General features: G+C 39.7%; 1 protein-coding gene across 2 annotated transcripts in view; it reads left to right on the top strand.

Moving 5' to 3' along the window:
• Positions 1-7,958: 7,958 nt before the first annotated feature.
• Positions 7,959-24,713, top strand: part of CD28 (CD28 molecule) — a 32,342-nt gene continuing 15,587 nt past the window's right edge. Inside the window, exon 1 of one of the 2 annotated variants that reach the window (XM_058427207.1) lies at positions 7,959-8,052. In XM_058427207.1, coding sequence (XP_058283190.1) covers positions 7,959-8,052 — 94 coding nt within the window. Of the gene's footprint in view, positions 8,184-24,713 lie in introns of both variants that reach the window. The other variant, XM_032754821.2, reaches the window with a different exon arrangement.

The raw sequence follows: 24,713 nt of genomic DNA, 5'->3' as shown, positions 1-24,713 counted from the left end.
GATTAACAAAATAGACCACTAGCCAGACTAATAAAGAAGAAAAGAGAGAAGAATCAAATAGACACAATAAAAAATGATGAAGTGGATATCACCACTGATCCCACAGAAATACAAACTACCATCAGAGAATACTATAAACACCTCTATGCGGCCAGGCACAGTGGCTCATGCCTGTAATCTCAGCACTTTGGGAGGCCGAGGTGGGCGGATCACGAGGTCAGGAGATTGAGACCATCCTGGCTAACATGGTGAAACCCCGTCTCTACTAAAAACACAAAAAATTAGCCAGGCATGGTGGCAGGCACCTGTAGTCCCAGCTACTCGGGAGGCTGAGGCAGGAGAATGGTGTGAACCTGGGAGGCGGAGTTTGCAGTGAGCCGAGATTGCGCCACTGCACTCCAGCCTGGGCGATAGAGCGAGACTCTGTCTAAAAAGGAAAAAAAAAAGCACCTCTATGCAAATAAACTAGAAAATCTAGAAGAAATGGATAAATTCCTTGACACATACACCCTCCCAGGACTAAATCAGGAAGAAGTCGAATCCCTGAATAGACCAATAACAAGCTCTGAAATGGAGGCAGTAATTAATGGCCTATCAACCAAAAAAAAGCCCAGGACCAGACAGAGTCACAGCTGAATTCTATTAGAGGTACAAAGAGGAGCTGGTACCATTTCTTCTGAAACTATTCCAAAAATTAGAAAAAGAGGGATTCCTCCCTAACACATTTTATGAGGCCAGCATCATCCTGATACCAAAACCTGGCAGAGACACAACAAAAAAAGAAAATTTCAGGCAAATATCCTTGATGAACATTGATGCCAAAATCCTCAATAAAATACTGGCAAACCGAATCCAGCAGCACATCAAAAAGCTTATCCACCATGATCAAGTTGACTTCATCCTTGGGATGCAAGGCTGGTTCAACATACACAACTCAATAAATGTAATCCATCACATAAACAGAACCAATGACAAAAACCACATGATTATCTCAAAAGATGCAGAAAAAGCCTTTGATAAAATTCAACACCCCTTCATGCTAAAAACTCTCAGTAAACTAGGTGTTGATGAAACATATCTCAAAATAATAAGAGCTATTTATGACAAACCCATAGCCAATATCATACTGAATGGGAAAAACCTGGAAGCATTCCTTTTGAAAACCAGCACAAGACAAAGATGCCCTCTTTCACCACTCCTATTCAACATAGTACTGGAACTTCTGGCCAGGGCAATCAGGCAAGAGAAAGAAATAAAGGGTATTCAAATAGGAAGAGAGGAAGTCAAATTGTCTCTGTTTGCAGCTGACATGACTGTATGTTTAGAAAACCTATCTGTATATTTAGAAAACTATATATTTAGACTGTATATTTAGAAAACCATCTCACGCCAGTTAGAATGGCGATTATTAAAAAGTCAGGAAACAACAGATGCTGGTGAGGCTGTGGAGAAATAGCAACTCTTTTACACCGTTGGTGGGAATGTAAGTTAGGTCAACCATTGTAGAAGACAGTGTGTCAATTCCTCAAGGATCTAGAACCAGAAATACCGTTTGACCCAGCAATCCCATTACTGGGTATATACCCAAAGGATTATAAATCACTCTACTATAAAGACATGCACACGTATATTTATTGCAGCACTATTTACAACAGCAAAGACTTGGAACCAACCCAAATACCCATCAATGATAGACTGGATAAAGAAAATATGGCACGTATATGGGCTGGATGTAGTGGCTCACGCCTGTAATCCCAGCACTTTGGGAGGCCGAGGCAGGTGGATCACCTGACGTCGGGAGTTCGAGACCAGCCAGACCAACATGGAGAAACCCCATCTCTACTAAAAATACAAAAATTACCTGGGTGTGGTGGTGCATGCCTGTAGTCCCAGCTACCTAGGAGGCTGAGGCAGGAGAATTGCTTGAATCCGGGAGGCAGAAGTTGCAGTGAGCCGAGATCATGCTACTGCACTCTAGCCTGGGCAACAAGAGCGAAACTTTGTCTCAAAAAATAAAAAAATAAAATAAAATAAAATAAAAATATGGCACATATATTCTATGGAATATTATGCAGCCATAAAAAAGAATGAGTTCATGTCCATTGTCTCAGCCCAAAAACTCCTTCTGATAAGCAACTTCAGCAAAGTCTCAGGATACAAAATCAGTAGGCAAAAATCACAAGCATTCCTATACACCAATAATAGACAAGTAGAGAGCCAAATCATGAGTGAATTCCCATTCACAATTGCTACAAAGAGAATAAGATACTTAGGAATACAGCTGACAAGGGATGTGAAGGACTTCTTCAAGGAGAACTACAAACCACTGGGGAATAAGACAGGACACCAACAAATGGGAAAACATTCCATTCTCATGAATAGGAAGAATCAGTACCATGAGAGTGGCCATATGGCCCAAAGTAATTTATAGATTCAATACTATTACCATCAAGCTACCATTGACTTTCTTTGCAGAATTAGAAAAAACTACTTTAAATTTCATATGGGACCAAAAAAGAGCCTGTATAGCCAAGAGAATCCTAAGCAAAAACAACAAAGCTGGAGGCATCCTGCTACCTGACTTCAAACTGTACTATAAGGCTATAGTAACCAAAACAGCATGATACTGGTACCAAAACAGATATGTAGACCAATGGAACAAAACAGAGACCTCAGAAATAACACCACACATCTACAACTGTCTGATCTTTGACAAACCTGACAAAAACAAGCAATGGGGAAAGGATTCCCTATTTAATAAATGGTGCTGGGAAAACTGGCTAGCCATATGCAGAAAACTTAAACTGGTCCCCTTCCTTATAGCTTATACAAAAATTAACTTAAGGTGGATTACAGATTTAAATATAAAACCTAAAACCATAAAAACCCTAGAAGAAAACCAAGGCAATACCATTCAGGACATAGGCATGGGCAAAGACTTCATGACTAAAACATCAAAAGCAATCACAACAAAAGCCAAAATTGACAAATGGGATCTAATTAAAACTAAAGAGCTTCTGCACAGCAAAAGAAACTACCATGAGTGAACAAGCAAACTATAGAACGGGAGAAATTTTTGCAATCTGTCCATCTGACAATGGTCTAATATCCAGAATCTACAAGGAACTTAAATAAATTTACAAGAAAAAAACAAACAATCCCATAAAATTGGGCAAAAGATATTAACAGACACTTCTCAAAAGAAGACATTTATGCAGCCAACAAACATATGAAAAAAAGCTCATCATCACTGATCATTAGAGAAATGCAAATCAAAACCACAATGAGATACCATCTCATGCCAGTTAGGATGGCAATTATTAGAAAGTCAGGAAACAACAGATGCTGGCTAGGCTGTGGAGAAATAGGAACTCTTTTACGCTGTTGGTGGGAGTGTAAATTAGTTCAACCATTGTGGAAGACAGTGTGTCGATTCCTCAAGGATCTAGAACCAGAAATCCCATTTGACCCAGCAATCCCATTACTGGGTATGTACCCAAAGGATTGTAAATCATTCTACTATAAAGACATGCACACGTATGTTTATTGCAGCACTATTTGCAACAGCAAAGACTTGGAACCAACCCAAATGCCCATCAATGATAGACTAGATAAAGAAAATATGGCATGTATATACTACGGAATACTATGGAGCCATAAAAAAGTATGAATTCATGTCCTTTGCAGGGACATGGATGAAGCTGGAAGCCATGACTCTCAGCAAACTAACACAGGAGCAGAAAACCAAACACCACATGTTCTCACTCATAAGTGGGAGTTGAACAATGAGAACATATGGACACAGGGAGGGGAACATCACACACTGGGACGTGTCAGGGGGTGGGGAGCAAGGGGAGGGAGAGTGTTAGGACAAATACCTAATACATATGGGGCTTAAAACCTAGATGATGGGTTGATAGACGCAGCAAACCACCATGGCACATGTATACCTATGTAACAAACCTGCATGTTCTGCACATGTATCCCAGAACTTAAATTTAAAAAAACAAAAAAAGAAAAATGTCTGTTTATGTCCTCTGCTTACTTTTTAATGGGGTTGTTTTTTTTCTTGTTGAGTTGTTTCAGTTCCTTGTAGATTCTGGTTATTAGCCTTTTGTCAGATGTATACTTTGCAAATATTTTTCCCATTCTATAGATTGTCTCCTTACTCTGTTGATTATTTCATTTGCGCAGAAGATTTTTAGTTTATTTAAGTCTCATGTGTCTATTTTGTTGCCTTTGCTTCTGAGGACTTGTTCATAAATTCTTTGCCTTGGCAGATGTAAAGAAGAGTTTTTTCTGGTTTTCTTCTGGGATTTTTATAGTTTCAGGTCTTACATTTAGGACTTTAATGCATATTGAGTTAATTTTTGTATATGGTGAGAGGTATGGGCCCCATTTCATTCTTCTGCATATAGCTAGCCAATTTTCCCAGCACCATTTATTGAATAGGGAGTCTTCTCCCCAGCGTATGTTTTTGTTAACTTTGTTGAAGATCAGTTGGTTGTAGATACGTGGCTTTATCTCTGGGTTCTCTATTCTGTTCCATTGTTCTATGTATCTATTTTTATACTAGTACCATACTGTTTTGGTTACTATAGTCTTATTATGTAATTTGAAGTTAGGTAATGTGACACTTCAAAGCTTTGCTTAGGATTGCTTTGGCTATTCAGCTCTTTTTGGATTCCACATGAGTTTTAGGATTGCTTTTTCAAATTCTGTGAAAAATGACATTCTTTTGTTCTGATAATCCTTTCTCCCTGTCCCCAGGGGTGTATGGAACTCTCGGTCATGCAAGTCGCCTCCAGGTTCAGCCTTCTCCTGCCTCCCCTTTTTGTATTTTCAGTAGAGATGGGGTTTCACCATGGTCTCGATCTCCTGACCTCGTGATCCGCCCGCCTCGGCCTCCCAAAATGCTGGGATTACAAGCGTGAGCCACCGCGCCTGGCCTGTTCTGATAATTCTTAACCCCCCTCAGATCAGTTTTCTCATCTGTAAAATGGAGATAATAATCTTCCTCACAGGTTGTGTATTAAATGAGATCTGGTATGTAAAGTTCTTGGTATGGAGATGCTATTATTTTTACTGAAAATGTTGTAGGGTCTCAGTATCCTGTGTATTGCTGGATTTAAGGTCCTTATTTTATTTCTGTCATTTCTACCTCTTGGTATATGTGAATGCTATTGGATTTCAAAAGCAAATGTGAAAGGATTCTAATGAAATGGTTTGCTTCTTTAGTGTCATACATGTTAAAACAAAGGAAGGCAAATGTCGTAGTTTGTGTTTCTTTTTATTCTATGGAAGGAAAATTAAATATGGCTGGTCAAATAATAAGGCAAATAATATTTAATTATTGTTTTGTGAATTCGTATAAGTCAGCTGACCTCTCTGGGCTGCAGCTTCCTTCTCTGCAAGATAAGGGAGTTAGACCAGATGAGTGAACTGTTTCTTTTTCAGCTAAGTTTGACCTGATTACTACTATTTACATAGTATTAACTAGATGCTATGTAGTCATCTTTAATATGCTTGAAGACAGTTATTAACTCACTCCTTAGACTTTTGTTGTTGATCATGGAAAACTACTGGGTATCTTTGTTTCTACTGTGTATATTCTCAGTATGTATAATGAATCTCAGAGCTTCTTGTTCTAAGATCTGGGTAGTCTGGTGGCTCTAGAATATGGATGACCTTTAGGAAAGGTCACCTTGCCATCTGTAAATTTTCCCCAGATAGACTTCAGGCCCTGGGGAAGGCATGGGTTCCCCTAACTGGATAGAGGATCAGAGCCAGGAAGGCTGAGTCAAATTCTAGAAGTAAATCTTCTCCAGGACTCACTTACCTACAGTTCAGAAGTGTGAGTGAATCATTTCCAAGGACAAATTTCTCCAAAGGACCAAAAGATGTGTTAGTAAGAGGGGTTCACAAAGACTGTGTTTGTGGGAAAATTGAAGTGTGAACAAAGAAGGTCTACCAGGAGAGGAAATACTTTTGATCTGTCATTTATCAGATCAGGAGGGAGGGACATGAAGCCTGCCTCCTCTTACAGCTAGGTCATCAAAGAGTTTGACTATAGCATTTTAAAATAGCAAAGAAAAAAAGTAATAACACTAGGGGCTTGTTAAACAATTTATGATATAATTATAGAATGGAATATTACTCATCAATTAAAAATAATGTTTATAAAGATACTTAAATGACATGGGAAGATGTTCAAGATATAACAAATAATAGTACATATCTGATGAAAACTATAAGTAAGTCATGATATTAAACATGTAAAAATCTTAACAGACAAACAGATGCAAGGCAGTGGACCAGAATATTAGCAGTGTTTATATTAGGGTGGTAAGATTATGGATGAATCTTGTTTTAACGCTTATAATTTTTCTAAACATTCTCTATGAAATATGCCTTACTTTTATAGTCAGAATAAAAAGCAATACAAGTTATCTTTTAAAACAACCCACATACACAAAACCCCCAACTAGAATAATTACACAGAGCTTAGATTATCAAAAAGAAGAAAAAAATTACTGGAAAAGTTTTGACGAAGTCATTGAGTACAAGTTACTGACGTAGGTGCCGGAAGAAGAGAGCAGTTGGCCGTGCTGGTGGAATAATCCTCTCTGCAAAGGGCCTGGGAGTTGAAGAAGGGTGCAGTCGGGTGGTTATGAGTCTCAGAAATCCTGCCACGGAGCCTCCTTTTGTGCCCTATTACTTAACCTTGAGGGACATAGAGAGCATGAGACACCAAGGGGCTTTTGGTTGCCTTACTGTCCCACTAAGAACACAGAATATTGTTTTGACTTTCCCTTTGCTTAGGGAACCTCCCCCAGATACTCAGCTGGCTGGCTGCTTGCAAGTAGAATGGGTTTTGCAAAGTTCCTAGAAGTGAGTTGGAGGAGGCTTGACATAAATCAAGCACTGTGTGCTAAATGCTCCAGAGGGCTACCTTATGTCCCACACAAATGTTGTATTTCTAATATTTGTAACTCCTTTAAACATTTATGCAGATATTTCCCAATTCCTCAATAGAATTCTTACCATTATCTTTTTGACACGACCTGTCCTCATCCTGTGAAAATCTCTCCTCTGCAAGACTTTATTCTTTCTCTTTCTCTCTCTCCCCTTCCTTCCTTCCTTCTTTCCTTCCTTCCTTCTTTCCTTCCTTCCTTCTTTCCTTCCTTCCTTCCTTCCCTCTTTCTCTTTTCTTTCTTTCTTTCTTTCTTCCTTTCTTTCTTTCCTTTTCTTTCCTTCCTTCCTTCTTTTTCTTTTCTTTCCTTCCTTCCTTCTTTTCTTCTTTCTTCCTTTCTTTCTTTCTTTCTTTTTTTCTTTCTTTCTTCTTTCTTTCTTTCCTTCTCTCTCCCCTCCCTCCCTCCCTTCCTTCCTTCCTTCCTTCCTTCCTCTTTTCTTTTCTTTTCTTCTCTTTTCTTTCTTTCTGTCTTTCTTTCTGTCTTTCTTTTCTCATCCTGTTGCCCTGGCTGGAGTGCAATGGCACGATCTCGGCTCATAGCAGCCTCCACCTCCTGGGTTCAAGCGATTCTCCTGCCTTAGCCTCCCTAGTAGCTGGGATTACAGGTACCCACCACCATGCCTGGCTAATTTTTTGTATTTTCGGTGGAGACGGTGTTTCACCATGTTGGCCAGGCTTGTCTTGACCTCCTGGCCTCAAGTGATCCACCCGCTTTGGCCTCCCAAATTGCTGGGATTACAGGCATGAGCCACCGCACCCGGCCTGTTCTTTCTTAAGAACACTTTGTCTCCCCTTTAATCTCTGCTGGATTTCAAGCACCCCTTTTACACAACTCTTGATATCCATCAATAAAGAATAATTCCCATAAGCCCATCATGTAGTGACCGACTATTTTTCAGTGACAAAAAAAAGTCTTTAAAAATAGAAGTAAAAGTCTAAAGTCATCAAAACAACGTTATATCCTGTGTGAAATGCTGCAGTCAGGATGCCTTGTGGTTTGAGTGCCTTGATCATGTGCCCTAAGGGGATGGTGGCGGTGGTGGTGGCCGTGGATGACGGAGACTCTCAGGCCTTGGCAGGTGCGTCTTTCAGTTCCCCTCACACTTCGGGTTCCTCGGGGAGGAGGGGCTGGAACCCTAGCCCATCGTCAGGACAAAGATGCTCAGGCTGCTCTTGGCTCTCAACTTATTCCCTTCAATTCAAGTAACAGGTAAACAATGTTAATTTCTTTCTTTCTGTAAATATTTTTTGAGGTCTTCCAATGGGCGTAGCTTATTTTAAATTTCTAACAATGTGTGAAATTTGAACATTTGAAGTGTAGTTTTGCTGTAATAGGGCAATGTGTTATTTTGAAAATCATTGATTCTCAGACTACAATATAGTATCTTAACAAAAGTCCCTTGGAAATAAATGATGTTTCTCTAGCTATTAGTTGATAGTGTCCCAAGAATTTATTATTATTATTATTTTTTAAATTGAGACGGGATTTCACTATGTTGCCCAGGCTGGTCTCAAACTTCTGAGCTCAAGCAATCCACCTGCCTCTGTCTCCCAAAGTGCTAGGGTTACAGGCATGAGCCACCATGCCCGGCCAAGAATTTTTAACTTATGTATCGTTTCTTTCTTTCTTTTTTTTTTTTTTTTATTTAAGAAAGCTGCTGTAAGTAGATTGGTTCTGGAAGCTCTGAATTTAGGCTGCCTATGTTCCTATCACAGGTCCAATTCTCACTAGCTAAGCTTAGGCTTAGCTATTATTTAAACTCTCTAAACCTCAGTTTCCTTATCTGTAAAGTGGGAATAATAATAAACCTCACCTCAAGGTCATTGTGAGGTAAAATGAAATAATCCATGTGAAGGGCTTAGCTCAGTCAATGCTTGGCTTGCAAGATAAATGTGAATTGTAATTACTCTATCTACCTGAATTGAATGAGTTCCAACATGAACCCTGGAGTCACCGCAGAAGCTGCTACAATACCAATATTAATAAATAAGTTTTCTTTTACAATCGGCCAAAATGTATTTTCTTAGATTAAAATTCTTTAAGTTCCCAATGACAATGATGAGGAGGATAATACATCTAGCACTTTGAGCAGCACGCAGTTCTCGTAACTAGAAGGTAGTTATTACAGTTAACTTCATTTCAGATGAAGAGACTGAGGGGTAGGCACATTAAGGGATTTGCCCAAGGATGTACAGGTGGCAGCTATAGGAGGCAGGGTCTGAACCACCTTAGTCTGACTCCAGAGCTAGTGTTGTTGATTATTATGCTATTCCATCTAACATGGTGTGATTTGTAATTTCATGGACTCAGGTAAATCCAGGGTTAAATTAACTTTGGAAAATCACAAGCACAATTCCTAACAGAAAGAATTTGTTACTTGGGTGGGCTGGAGTAAGATGCTCATTCAACTTGTTCTCAGAGTTAGAAAAAGGCCCCCGCTTGGTTCAAAAAATGGACTGATAGGGGTCAACAGTCATGCTTAAATAAGGACAGTTATTTTTCCCTGAAAGATACATTGAAAAGCCAGTATCTTTAATTTTCTTTCTTATTTTGGCAGTACAGAGACTGTATTATTTGTTGTTATTCCTAAACATTAAGTGTATGTAGCCCAAAGAGTATAATTTCCCAATCTGCAGAGGTACAGTAGTTGCATATATACACGTTTATTTTATGGTCTGATGTACCAGTGAGCACAAATTGTGTATATTTATAAAACGTGTTGATATAATGAAAGACATGAGTTGGCAATGAGATCTGGTACCAAGCATTTACAGCTACCAAATATATTCTACAAGAATCTTTAACATTTATTTTAAAAAGGTCTAAACCTTATTTTTAAGAGATCTCTCAAACTTAAAGAATATTTACAATTTCTGAATTTGTTATAGACAGTCAAGGGAAGCCTACCCTGACTGAAAACCATTTAAAATTGGTAATTGTACACTAAATACTTTTCTGATGTGCCTTGTGGACACCTATCTGTCATCAATTTATTCACTCTCTTTTGAAGAGTTTTTGGTAAGACTCAAAACTTTGTATGTTTTCTTTAGAATGTTTATTAAAAGGGGGCTAGCTAGATAAGTGGTTGGAGAGTTCACACACATAGGGCCTTTGTTTTCTACTTTGAGATATATTTACTTTTCAAATGCCAATTCACTTTCTAATAACTTTTAGCATTTGATACTGAGTGGCTATCTAATGAAGAAGGAAAGGGATGGGAGCGAAGGGGACACTTTTACAGTCTTATCCGGTAAGAAAACTTACGAGCAAGAAAAGAATGACAACATAAAAAATGTATGATTTGGCCTGGTGTGGTGGCTCATGCCTGTAATCCCAGCACTTTGGGAGGCCGAGGCGGGTGGATCACTTGAGGTCAGGAGTTGGAGACCAGCCGGGCTAACATGGTGAAATCCCATCTCTACTAAAAATACAAAAAAATTAGCAGGGTGTGGTGGCATGCGCCTGTAGTCCCAGCTACTTGTGAGGCTTAGGCAGGAGAATTGCTTAAACCTGGGACGCAGAGGTTGCTGTGAGCTCAGATCGCATCCCTGCACTCAAGCCTGGGCAACAGTCTCAAAAAAATAAAATAAAATAAAATTTGATGCATTCTAATCAAATAGTGCAAAGCTTCTTGTGTGCTTTCCCTTTCTCTGTATACACCTTCCATTAAGAAATTATAGATAAGGAAATTCTCTGGTCAAAGTGTAATTGTCCTTCCTAGGTCTGAGAAACCACTGTTATGCCTGTGTTGAGATGTGTATCTGTGTGCGTGCATGTGTGTGTATGTATGTATATGAAGAATAGTTTTTTCCATTAATTTAATAATATGTGTGTACGTATGTATATAAAGAATAGTTCTTTTTTCCATTAATTTAATAATGTAACTTATTTGTTCATAGCATAGCTTGAAATATTTATTCTATCAAGGTTAAGTCTAACCTGATTCCTTGAGTTGGATGACAGTGTAGAGAGATATGGCTAAGTTAAAGAAATGTGATTTAGGAAGAGTGAGGAAACCTTAACTTAGACAAGCCCTTTGCATGTTTTCTACTAGACTTGGATAATTGTGCAACTGAGATCCACAGAGAGGATTTTGCTGAACTTTGGGATAGGAGTCCAGCCCAGAACTACAGAGCCTTAAAAGGGAAATGCTCTGGGATTGATGATAGAAGGATGGTATGCACAAAATACTTGACATTGGTCACATGTTTCAGGCCATATTGGCCATTTTTTAGCAAGCCTAATCATCCAGTATGAAGAGAAAAATCAGCATATTACCACTTATTTTTCCATGAAATCATTCCTTTTCACTTCTCCAAAACTTGGGCAAAAAACTGTCAAAATGGCCAGTTTGGACAAAGCTAATTTCTCCAGCGCCTTCCCCTCAGCACTTATTTTTCTGAGAGAGGCACAGAAGGCAGGAAAATAACTGACATTTAATAAAAAGTGATCAGCAAAGCAATTAAAAATTTTATTTTTACTCTAGTCTTCAGCCAAGGACTCCCCTGAGCTAGTTGTATACGAAAAGAAGTAATTTGTTTCTCACAGTTAAGTGTTGCTCTGAGACTGGGCTTGGGAAAGTAAGGTGAAAAGATGAATGTCGAAAAATCAACAGATTGCCGTATTTACATGACTTCCAATATGCTGTGGCCAGTTTTTCTGTTAAAAGAAATTGACTGGATGTTTTTGTCATTTCAAGTAAATTTGATGGATATTTCAAAAGTATAGGCATTGCTTAAGGATTTGTTTTACTCTACTACCGTGCCCTAGTTAACACATTGTGTTTTTTAAGGCAACCATCCAGCAAGGACGTTTACAGCAAGGACTGCAAAATTAATATCAATATATCAATACCAGGAAATGGAATGAGTCATTGCCACAGATAGATTAGAAATAGAAATGAATCTGTGATTGTAACTCCAAAGCTCTCACATTCAAACTTTTACTACGGGTGGGGAGAGGATCTCGCTGCCTCCCCTTCTTTAAGACATAGACCCTCCTCCTTTTTAACGTCTTACTCCTTTTTTCAAGGGTGGAGAAATGCCATATGATTACCATTTGGCTTTTATCTTGTGTGGATATCTTCCTCCAAGTATTTCCTGCGTGCAGTGTGCTGACATTTACAAAATGAAAATTTTTATGCCACCAACATCCCAGAAGAAAATTTTGTTGTGGTTTATCATCTCTAACACAAAAGCCCTTTATTAGCTAGTGTAGGCATTGATGAGGATACACAATTCATGTCAGACTTGGTTGTCTAAAAATCAGAGGACGGACACTCCTTCAAAGCACAACTGTTTCCCAGCAGGTCATGGCAAGGGATAGAATCTTCTTCTCTTTTTCATGTTGGTTAAATTTTTGTTTGCCTTTTTCTTCAAGAAATTTATTATTTATGGAACTTCACAGAGGCTGGGACTTTTCTTCTCAATACATAGTTGAGCTGAGCATCTGGAAAAATTACATCTGGGTGGTTTTGTGACTGACTGAATGGATCTCTGATTAAGCTGTGTTAAGATATCTGTGTCTCTTCTACGGTGATTTCTTTGGTCGTTTTTGGCCAATGACAGGGTGTTAGCACCAAAAATCCAAAACCAAAAAAACCAAGACAATTCACTCAGAGCTTTGAGCCTGATAATTATAGCATGAGAATTGGTGGCTGAAGCTGGGAGGAAGGTAACCCAGGCCCCACAGAGAGGTGGTTGCATGCAAGTGTCTAACTTTTTCCTCGTTAATCTCATTTTGAGGACTCCAAACACTAGAAGAGAAGTGCACTGGATAGGATCGAGAACTACTCAGTCATTTGGTAGAGGCTTGGAAAAAAGAGTTTGGACTTCTCACTATTTCAATGTTAATTTCAAAGGCATGTTTATTTAGTCTGGTGTCACCATGCAGGTTATATGTGCTTCTGTTTTCATTGCTGGAAGACAACCTGCAAGGTGGTGGAGAATTTCTTACTTAACTTTGAGCTGCTCCCTTATCTCTGCATCACCATTACTGTCATCTTTTTCTTTGTCATCATCTTCATTATCTTGGGTACTGTGGCTGACAATATAACCAGGTTAATGGTTCCTGATGGTGTCATTCAGAATTACTCACTCATAGTTCACTTTGGCCTCTGATCTAATTGTGAGTCCCTTTCTGCAATATCTGAATCACCTCATTGGCTCACAATCCACCATGTAATCTACTTGTCTTTCATGTTAGACTTTTGGTGAAAGATCCACCTCCTTGAAGAAGCTTCTGGATACTTCAGCCTTTATTGTGGTCTTGGAAGAGGAGTTCTGATGGAAGTGTAGCTCAACTTAACAAATATTTATTAAACCTCTCATATTTTAATCTCCATCAGAGTCTCAGAGAATATAAAAAGAAATATAGGCCGGATGTGGTACCTCACACCCGTAATCCCAGCACTTTGGGAGGCCAAGGTGGGCAGATCACCTGAGGTCAGAAGTTCGAGACCAGCCTGGCCAACATGGTGAAACCCCATCTCTACTAAAAATACAAAAATTAGCCAGGCGTGATGGTACACACCTGTAGTCCCAGCTACTGGGGAGGCTGAGGTAGAATTGCTTGAAACTAGAAGGCAGAGATTGCAGTGAGCAGAGATCGTGTCAATGCACTCCAGCCTGGGTGACAGAGCAAGATTCCGTCAAAAAAAAAAAAAAAAAAAAAAAAAAAAGAAATATAAAATCGGTACACAAGCATTGTGTAGTACAAGTAATTAGGTAGTTAACTGAGTTCTCTCTGCTTTTACAGCCCCTATGATTTAGTTGAGTAGATTATATATAACAGGAGGATGTAACATCTGGAAACAGATAAATAACACTTGGCAGTCACTACCTCACGATGCTATTTGATGACTTAAGGACTTTGGTTTGCATACATTATTTTTATAATCTGAAATGTCCTCTACACCTCTCACCTGAAGAAGCCTTCTCTGAGACCCCAAATGAAAAAGAGAGGGAATTCTTTCCCTCTCAATTTCTCCAAATTATTATTGTGTATTGACACATTTATTTTCTTTTCCACTAGACTATGAACTCCTTGAGGGCAGAATCATGTCTTATTCATCCTTCTAACCTCTGTATTAGGCACAATGCTGTAAGCATGTAGTTACTCAATAAATATGTGTTGAAGAAGGAAATGAATGAATTAGTAACAAAATGAGGAAGCATAAAATAAATACTCTGGTAAGACTAATGTAGAAAGGTAAGCCTTTATGGAGAGTTGGAAATTAGACTGGACAGTAGACAAGATTTGAATGTACATTGTTATTAATAATAATTGCTAGCTAACATTTATTTTGCACTTATAATGTGCCAGGTAGTATTCTGCCTGGCTTTCTCTGTATTAAGTCATCTAATCTTCCCTCAAGTCCTATGAGGTAGATACTATGATTGCTATGATTATACTATTTCATAGATGGTGTAACTGAAGCACAGAGTGGGTAGAGCATCTTGCTTATGGTCACAAAGCTGCTAAGTATGTAAATCCAGATGGTCTTGTTCTGGGGTTCATGTTCTTACCAATGCTGTGTTGTCTCAGGAAGGAAAAGGTGGATTAATAAAGAAATTAAACCAGGAATACTGTTTCATGTTCTCAGAACAGATGGCAACTCTGAATGTGTGAGATCATGGAGAAGCAGGGGAGAATCCAGTTAAGCAAAGGATAGAATACTGATAACAGAAATTCAAACTTTATTTTCAAGTCATTTTGAAGTAATGGCCTGGGTAAGAAGAAAATATTTCAGAATCCTTACCTTTGGAATGAAGCTGAAGTTATGGGAATGGATGGCTAGTCGAAAGGAGAGGGCATAACTGTAGAAAAACAGAGAGTGGAGCTGAATCTGGAAACTGGCTCTGATGGGAGTCAGCTGAAAAGGATGGTTAGCTAGTGAAGGAGACAGAGAAAGTGGTGAGAGAGGCAGGGGGATACAGTGAGGCTAGTGGAATGCCACTAAAGCCAACAAGAGAAAGTTTCAAAAAGATAGTGGTTAATAGCATTAAACATAGGGAAAGGAGTGAATAATGGCTTGGGATTTGGCTGAAACGCCAGCTGGGACTTTTGAGTTTAGGCAGAGACATGGAGAGGGAAGATAAGACTTCACAGGATTAAGAAAAAGTGGAGGGGGACAAAACAGAGACAGTGAAAAGGAGAGGAAATAGATAAGGTAAAGGCAATTAGGAACTTACATCACCTAAAATGTCTACCATGGTATTTTGTGCATGTAATAATAAATGTTTGCAAATGGCTGAGTGACTTAATTATGTTTGACATGTGGAAGGAGCCAAGTGCTGGACCTGAGAGAGAGAGAGAGAGAGAGTGTGTGTGTGTGTGTGTGTGTGTGTGTGTGTGTGTGTGTAGCATTGCAGGGCTTGAGGGTAGAGAAGGCTGTTATTTGGAAAGAAAGGAGGAGGAGGGAGAGGAAAAAAAGAGGGTGGGGGCAGTTTTCTCAAGGAGATGGGGAGGGAGATTTGTTGCATAGGAGATGGGTGTATTAGAGAGAGGAGGACAAATCTCTAAGAAGATGGGGAGGAAGAGAAGAGACTTACAGGGGTAGAGATAAGTTAGAATGAAGCTATGGTAGATGAGTGATTCTATACTGGTGAACCTGAGGTTAAAAACAAACAAATCTCTCAGAGTAGGTCGTAATGTTAAACCTGTATCAACAAGGGCTACTGGGTAATACATGCCTTCTCTCTGAAGACTTTGCCCATGTGTACTTTAAATTCTTGCTTGAGTCCTCAACAATGCACACTATGGCTAGGCTTGACTTCAGCTCATGGCTGAGATCACAGGGTCACAGGGTTCAAACCAACCCTGCCCAACATTATGGGCGGGGCTCCAGTTTCCAGTCAGGGATGTTAATCTTAGCATTTCCCTGTGTGTTTTGGAACAAGGATATGGTTGCTTGACCTTGGCTTGGGGAGGCCAGTCCGCTATTCTTTTGCCCTCTCTTTTTTCAAACTCAAAAGCTAATCCCAATGATTTCTCAAGGTGGGGGATGTAATTAGGAGTATTAGTCTGTCATGCTGTGACAGAACTTTTCTAGGCCTTGGTTTCTTCATGAGTTTGGCCTGGAGGATATCTCAGGTCTACTTTCTGGCTTAAAAGTTCTTCTGAAGTGGAATGTTTTAAAAAGCTAACTTTTGTTGAGTCTAACAAGGCAGCTCAACTACCCCATCCCCTTGTGGATGCCCTTATGACCTGATAGAGCAAATACAAGAAATTACAAACCAGTCATCTCTGAAATCTCTTGCAGGGATTGCTAACCAGGATCCTAGATGCTGGTAATGTGCTTAGAAATGACTGCTGGACTTTGAGGGGGCAATGCTGCCTTTGCTGTCTCCTATTTTGCTATGCAATGTTAAGGTCCAACACAGTAATTATTTAAACTTCTGGGCCATGACATTTACCTGGAGGTTCTGTATATGACAAGGTGATCCTGAGCAGATTCTTCAGAGGTATGTGATTTAGGCAGAATGGAATAGACAGGAAAAATGTACTGTTGTCTTCATTACAGAGTTGTTTTGAATGAGGGATCAGGATAATCGTGGCTCGGGAGGAAAATATGGCTCTCAAATTTGGTTACTAGATTAAAACATATATTTAGAAAATAATAAATTAATAGAGGAGGTCTCTTTATACCTGTGGGTTTTCTTTTGATCTGTTAACTGAATTACTATAATAATATATATGTACAGAAAGCTGTAATTCCCTGGTTACCTCCTATTTGGACTATAGGCTACCTTTTAGAATAGTAAGATTTGATTTTGGGGAGTTGTTTGGTGGCTCTTGGTATGGGTTCCACTTTCATGTAAGTTAAGGTGCTCTTGCTATGTTGTCCCCTTAGATTGTCTTTCTAACATTAGGAGATCAGAGGAAAATTGCAGACCTGACCTGTGAATGGCAGGGACTGGGTCACACTGCACCTGAGTTTATGTTGCTTTGGGTTTAGGAAGTTTTGGTTCCAGAGCACTCACATCCTGCATTGCTGGGTGGCGTCTCTGAGTGGTAGGGATGGATTACAGCACAGGTGATGGCTTTTAGCAATTTTAATATTAACTGTCATCCTAATACATATGAACTTCCTAATGTACATTTCTATCCCCAACTGGCTTCCTCGAACTCTAGTCCTATACTTCCAACTCCTTCTGGATCTTTCCCCTAGGATGAACAAATTTCCTCTTATCTAATTTTGTCAATGGTGCCTCCATTCATACCCTTACCCAGTGCGTGAACTCCAGGTCAGTTTCCATTCCTGTTCAACATCAGTCTGTAAAACTGAGCACCAATGCCTTATTTGACCCTTTCATACCAGCTGCCACCTCCGCAGCTCAGGCCTTATGAACTCACATCAGTGCTATTGCATCGGCCTTCTGATTGGTCTCTGCCTCAGCTCTTCCCTTGCTCCAAGCCAAGGGCAGCCAAGATTGCTTGCTGCACTCCTCAAGGCTGTGCTAACCTTCCCAAGGCAGCACGTACCACAACATTCTCAACTCAGACATCTTCAGCATCTCCCATGGCCTTTCTGGTAAAATCTATGTGCCTTTTCTTGGCATTTAAGGCTCCCCATGACTGGTATCGGCCATCTTTATCTGTTTCCATCCTACATAAATGGAATACTCTGCCAGTTCCCAATAAACTCTCACACTAAGGTCATTTCCATGATCTTAGCCTGTCTAAATTTGCCCCAGACCTTATGGCCCAGCTAAATGTGAAGTCTCTACAAAAGCCTCCAGAATCATCCTGTCTGGAAACAAGGCCTCTTTCACGTGCCTGTCAATGACCCTTTATAGGGTTCATGTACCATGGATGGCTTCGGAGAGTAGCTGATTGTGTACCTGCCTTCGGATTTCTCCTAGGATGAAACAGCTCTGTCTTTTACATCTTCCTGTCTCCTAAGAATCAAGTACATTAGGTCCCTTATTTATTTGATGAATAAATGAATGAATGATGCTGTCACAGCAGAAGTCAGAATACCAAAGGATGATTCTCTGACACATCAAAATTTCTTCTCAGAAAGCACTCATTGATTGTTTTTGATAACTTTTTCCTCTCAAAAATGAATGCCTTAGGTCTTGGTGCTCAGATGGGACTTTTTGCTACTGAACTATCTGACCTTTGACTTACTTTTTGACAGTTACATGTAGCACAATAATTTTTTTAAGAGGACAAGAACAAGTGTCCTCTACATTATAGAGTCTGCCTGTGTAGGAACACAAATAAAGGTTAAATGTGGGGTTTAGATTAGTGCTGACCAAAAGTAACTTCTTTAGTAAATTATTTACTTATTTGAGATGGGGTCTCACGTTGTTGCTCAGGCTGGAGTGCGGTGGTGCAATCACCACTCACTGCAGCCTTGACCTCCTGGGCTCAAGTGATCCTCCCACCTCAGCCTCCCAAGGAGCTGGGACTACAGGCACATGCCACCACAGCCAGGTACCCCCACACCCAGCTAATTTTTGTATTTTTTTGTAGAAATGGGGTCTTGCCATGTTGCCCAGGCTGGTTTCCATCTCCTGGGTTCAAGTGATCCACCTGTGTCAGCCTCCCAAAGTGCTAGGATTACAGGTGTAATCCACTGTGCCAGGCCTTTAGTAAACTTATTAATCAGGATTCTATTTCTATTTCTATTGTTACCTATAATCATTTGTCCTTGTTCGAACTAAAACCTCTTTAGATTTTGTTTTAAAACCATACTTTCTGTCAAGAACAGTTAATGTGCTTGATATAACTGATAGCTGTGACATACACAATCTTGGCTAAAGCTGGTTGCTTGGTCTGCTTCTCTTGATGGAAGTCATTGCTTCTGTCATGGTGGCCTCCTCTACACAACTCTCTTTCCTTCTGGTTCTGGTAGCTTCGCTGTCCCCTGGTCTCTTTAGACCTAAGGGTGGTCATAATTCTGCTGCTGCAAGTCACAGGCTCTGGCACTACCCCTCATGGTTCTGCTGTTGCCACACCTTTGCCAGCAGTCCTTTCATAAATAACCCTCCTACTCTTGCCCAATTGTGTGTGTGCCATCTGTTTTCATTTGGGATCTGGAATGAGACAACATATAGTTGGCCCTCTGTATCCATGGGTTATGCATCTGTGGATTCAATCAACCATGGATCAAAAACAGTATTCGTGGGATGCAGAATCTATGGATACAGAGGACAAACAATTGCATGACTTGAGCTTCCATGGATTTTGGTACCTGCAGGGGTCCTGCAACCAATCCCCCATGGATCCAGAGGACCACTGTATGTGCATGTTTATCAAGATTATTCAAAGCCCCCTTTTTTGTGTGAAGAGATTTTCCTTAAATCTTCATTTCTTGTGAAAATGGGAAGACTTTCAAGGTAACAGTCAACAGAAAACTAGATAAAATGACCACAGAATTATTTTTAAACCATAACCTGCATTATTATCATTATTATTACCATTTTTTCATTTTAACATGAATTTCTGGGAGAGAAAGGCTGGGTCCATTCAAAACATGGTAAGTCATGAATAGCTTTGTTTTTATCTTCATTGCAGCTCAGAGAGGATGATGAAAGGTGCTACAGTCTGGTGAATGTTTTGTACTTCTCTTTCTCTTATCAGAAGGAAGCCAGGCCACCAGCTAAGGTTATCAGAGCCATAGACTGTTGAGCCCCCCTTTCTTCTCAGGGAGCACAGTTTGTCTCACAGGTTCCTGAGCAACCACCGGGTTGTCTTGTTGGGGAATCTACCCCTTACAGAGCCTGAAAAGGAGCCAGTGGTCAGATGGTCACGTGTTGAAGGGCATCCTGGGCCTGAACAGGAAATATACTCAGAGGAAAGTTACAGTAACTTAACCAGCTCTGTGGTCAGAAGGGAGGTGCTCTTCTATGCCAGGGAAATCAGCATCACCTTCACAGTATGCTCACAAATATTATAGGGCAAGATGGCTGAAAGTAGAATCTTTCATTGTTTTTGGTTCCTACCTAACACGTGAAATTCTGTTCAGTCCAAATTTTTAAAAGGAAACAAGATAATTAGAATCTTACAACCTGATTTTTCAACTGCAAAAGAAAGTCAGACTACGATGTGCATAAATGGAACCTGATAAAGTTCTTAGAGATTCTGGAGGAAAATCACATTTTGCTAATTAATCATGTATTCCAGCTCTCTAACTGCTTCTTTAGCTTCCCAGTACATATTCCACTCTTGAGTGCTGCTGACTTTACTCTCTGGTTCACCAGTGTCTATGTGCCATTTTATTTCTCTATGGTGCTACAATAAAGAAAAGGAAAAACATGACGAACAAATGTAATTCACAAAAGCCCTGAAGTTAAGGATTTTCCTAGTGAAGTTCAGACTGAAGTGTGACTTTATGTGTTGACTCATGTCTACGTTCAATCCCTTTTGTACACTTGGGTAAGCTAGAATGGAAGATCTCAATGGTATAATTATTACTTGTGCATCAGAAATAATTTATAAGATCATTTGATGTGATCATATTGTCTGTAAGCCTTATCTGGGATCCATCTATGACCTTCAGGAAATCTTCAAAATTGTAAGCAGAATGTTTTGTATATGTACATTAGAGGCAAAAAATTTGGAAACGTATTTTTTTCTAGATATGAGCATGAAATAAATTCAGTCTTGCTGAATGAACAAAGTTGTTTTTCTGTGCATTTATGATTTAAAACATTACTCCTAGATGTCTAAATAAATAAATTACATCTTAGCCCTCCCATTATTTGTGTGACCTTGTTTGAAAAGTCATTTACTTCTTCTTCTCTTTTTTCCTCCCCAGTGGCCTCTTCTTTAAAATAAGGGATTGGCATAGATCATCTCCAAGTTTCCTTCCAATTGAGTGGGGTTTTTTTTTGCAGGATAATACTCTAATAAAATAGTGGGGAAAATGAAATTTATTTTGTTCTGGTCCTCTTCCCATTCCATTCACTCCCCTACTTAATGGTAATCTCCTCCCTAACCCTCACTCCAGACATCTAGTACCATCCTCCCTATCAAGTCCAACTTTGAGAGGATCTAGAACCAATCACTGCAATTGTGTTGAAATTTTGATGCAACATGGTGAAGGAAATGAACAATAGATTAGAAGTCATGAGGTATGAGCTTAAATTTCAAGGATCACTTATGTTTCCTGTAACTTTGGACAACTCATCTACCTCTTTGACCTCAGTTTCCCCATCTGTAAAATGGGCATAAAGATGACTGTCCTGCCTACTTACTTCACAGTTGAATATAGAGTTCAGATAAGATAAGAGAGAGCATTTTATAGCCCTGTGAATGTAAGCCATAGATACTAAATTAAGCCAATGTGTTTCCCATATTGCATTTTAGGCTTCATTTTCTTTGGAAATCTAAGCATTAACTGAGCTGGTGGGAGGGTCTTTTTAAGGTCAGGGTTCTTTGATGCTGGGAGCCACACCTTAGAGGTGGTTACCACCCCACCTGTGCAGAGGGTTGACCTCATTACTAAATATGGTAATTGACCCGTTTATAATAGGTGTAAATGGCAAGAGTTTTTTTTTTTTTTTTTTGTAACCAAGCTTCCCCACCACCCACTGCCATTCTCATGGAAGTTCAAGCAACTTTCAATTTTCCTGAAGTCAGCTGTATCACAAGATTCACAGATTATCTGTGGGAAATCTTTTAGCTCTCAGTATCTTGCTCACAAGCAGCAGATAAGTACCTTCTCACCTCCGATCTCACTCTTCATGTTGCCTGTTGTTAAGCAGGAGCCGTGAGGGAAGGAGATTTGAGGTTAGTACTTCCTGTCTCCACACCTTTAGCTGGTTTAGCTGCTAGGAAAGGCTTTGAAAAGCAAAGCACTAAATTCATCTTCAAAACAACTTGTCAATTCAGTTAGAGAAATGTCAGTCAGGCCAATCTTTTGATAACGTAAGCAAAGAAAATGGATGGGTTGACAATGTTTCTTTTAACCTAGTAGGTTTGACCTAGGTAGACCTTACCTGAACACTCACAAGAAGTAAAATCAAATATGCACAGGGAAAGGACTAGGTCTCCTAATACCCATGTAGCCTAAGAAGAATGCCTTCCACTCCTAGCATGAACTGGAAAGCAAAAAGAAATCAAACACAAGTTAGGACGAGGGAGCTACATATTTGGGTTTCTTCTGAGTCTAGATATGTCCTTACATTTGTAATATGTCCTTATATTATTTGAAGTACTGTGGATTTTCAGAAACTGAGAGACCCAAAATACATATCAAAGCCAAATGTCATCTGATGTTCTGATTATCAGCTACTTTGATTTCTCCATGTTTTTACTTCAGTGTCATAGAGCAGGGGGTGTGCATTTTTACACATGCCCCATTTTAAAAGAAAATAAGAAAAATCAGAATTATTGTGTTTACTCAAAGTCACAGTGATCACACATATTTAGTATCACTTAGAGTCACTGGTTATCTTTTTCTAGCACCAAAAGAAAATTCTCTCATTTAGTGTCTTGCAAAGCAGATAGAGATTTTGAGGTCCTGTGAGATAATTTCCCATTTAGGCTTCTCTGAATTATTGACATGAACCAAGGTGGGACCAAATGCCATGAGGATATAAATATTGAGAAACGAGATTTTATCAGCCAATCTTGAACTCAGCTTGAACTCTAAACTAGGAGGCTGTTAGCTACATGTTAACACATAGTAAGCAAACTATTTCAAGCATAGTATCTGTGTTTGAGAGCCATCTAATTTAAAAATGATCTATGTTGACAAAGAAGAGGGAGGAAAGTAAACATGAACAATAAATTGGATGGGTTTTCCTCAAATGGCCTTATCGAAAACAAATAGTTTTCAAGCTCTTTTCCAGCAAAATCTTAGCACTTTTCTGCATAAAAGCCTTCCGTAGATCTTCGTCACCTTCAGAAGAGAGCCCAAGCTCTCTAATGGAGTGAACTATGCTTGCTTTGACAATCTTGTCTTTCATAACTCACGGCCCAGCAAAAAGAAGGTAGCTGTAATTCCCCAAGTCTGCCACACTCTTTCTTACCCTCCTCATCTCCCTTGCCCAGACTACTCTTTTTCTCTCGTCTTATCCTCCCCACAGTCCCCTAACTCACCCCAGCCCAAACACACAGTCTCTCACCTCACCCCAGTCCCCAACACAAAGACACATCTTAGCCAGGCTAACTTTTAGTTAGTAAAAGTTGGTCAAATCCATGCAAGCATAATCCTTCAGGACTCAGGTCAGCAGTCATCTCCGGAGATCCTTAGCCGGTTTCCCAGTTGCCCCCAGAAGCTTTGTGCAGATCACTGTGTCACTATGTTTAAAGTAGGGTCATTTATATCTTTCTTCCCCATCAGATCGTGAGCTGCCCTAGGACAGGAATTGAGTGCCGTTCATTTTTGGGAAATCAATTCTTCTCTCCCATGTGCATCTTAGGAACATGTCACACCCTGAGTTAGACAGGACATATTCAGCAAACCACTGGACTCCAGATGCCATAGCTTTTCTTCCTTCCTCTCTCTCCCTTCCCTCTCTCCACCTCACTGTGGGTGCTGGGAGAGGGAGTCAAACTGGGGAGCCATCTGGGGTTTCTCTCCAGCCCACCCACACTCCCTTTTTTATCTCCACAAAGAAGTCCTATTCTCATTCTCATCTTTTTCTTTAAATCAGCTCACAAAGGCAGATCAGGAAGAATTTGAACGTGCATTAAAACAGAATCCAAATAATTAGCAATAGAAACACAATTCCCAGGGGGGTGAGCAAGCAGAATACAAATGCCTAACCTGCACTCACTCTCTGAAAAGGAGGAGAGATGCAGGCATTGCTTGCTGGAGTTGGTTGCTCTTCCAGTTAGAACTGACCTAATGACTCCTTCTAAGTAAAAAAAAGGAAACAAACAAAATAAATCAAAAACAAAAAAACAAATTGGATGTTTGTATTAAGACAGGTCGAACTTTTTGATTCTTTGCATGTTTACTTTTCAGTGCTTTTGCAAAATATTTGTGGAACAAATAATAAGTGAAGTTAAAGTTGTTGACACAGGTTTTGAAAAAGGATTTAATGAGATGGTAGTTACACCTAGCTGCTGCTAACAACAATACAGCCGAATCACCATCTTTCACTCAACAATTATTTAATGAGAGTCTATTAGTCATACTGTGTTATGTAAAGAAGCATAACATGTGGTCCTTTCTGTCAAGAGACTTGGAAACTAGGGGCCTAGGGGAAATGCACATGAATCCAAAGCTAAGCAAATTGAAGAATGTGAAACAAGAATTGTTTAAAAGGTAGAACTCGACCAAATGTCAAGTTAGTGATACAGATAGTAATCATTTTGAGACCTGAGAAGGGAGTGGTGCTCTGTGCCAAGGAGTTAGTAGACAAAGCACGGAGGTAGGAATGCTCACAGTGTGTTCCTGGGATGTTGGCTTAAATGGTCTGTCTAATTAGGAGGGTTTTGGTTTGAGGAAATGAGGTTGGAAAAGCCTGTGGAGGCCGATTTGAGGATAAGAAGTTAGTTTTCCTCTGTTAGGCCACTGGTTCTCAAATTTGACTGCCATCTAGAATTACTAGAGAAACTTAAAAAATATGAATGGATGCCTGGGTCCTATACCTAGAGATTCTGATTTAATTCGCCTTGGAAAACCAAAGGGTTTTAGATTTTTCCAGGTGAGTCTAAATATGTTGTCAGGTGAATTCCACTAGGCCATAGTGGCTTTCAACCCAATTGAATATTAGAATCAAGTGGGGGAACTTTTAAGACAATATGAAAGACAATCCACAGAATGAGAGAAAA

The sequence above is a fragment of the Hylobates moloch genome, unplaced genomic scaffold, assembly GCF_009828535.3.
Source record: "Hylobates moloch isolate HMO894 unplaced genomic scaffold, HMol_V3 SCAFFOLD_1, whole genome shotgun sequence".
In the NCBI taxonomy this organism is placed as follows: Eukaryota; Metazoa; Chordata; class Mammalia; order Primates; family Hylobatidae; genus Hylobates; species Hylobates moloch.
Note: the sequence above shows the minus strand (reverse complement) of the source record. Positions and strands in the feature narration are given on the sequence as shown.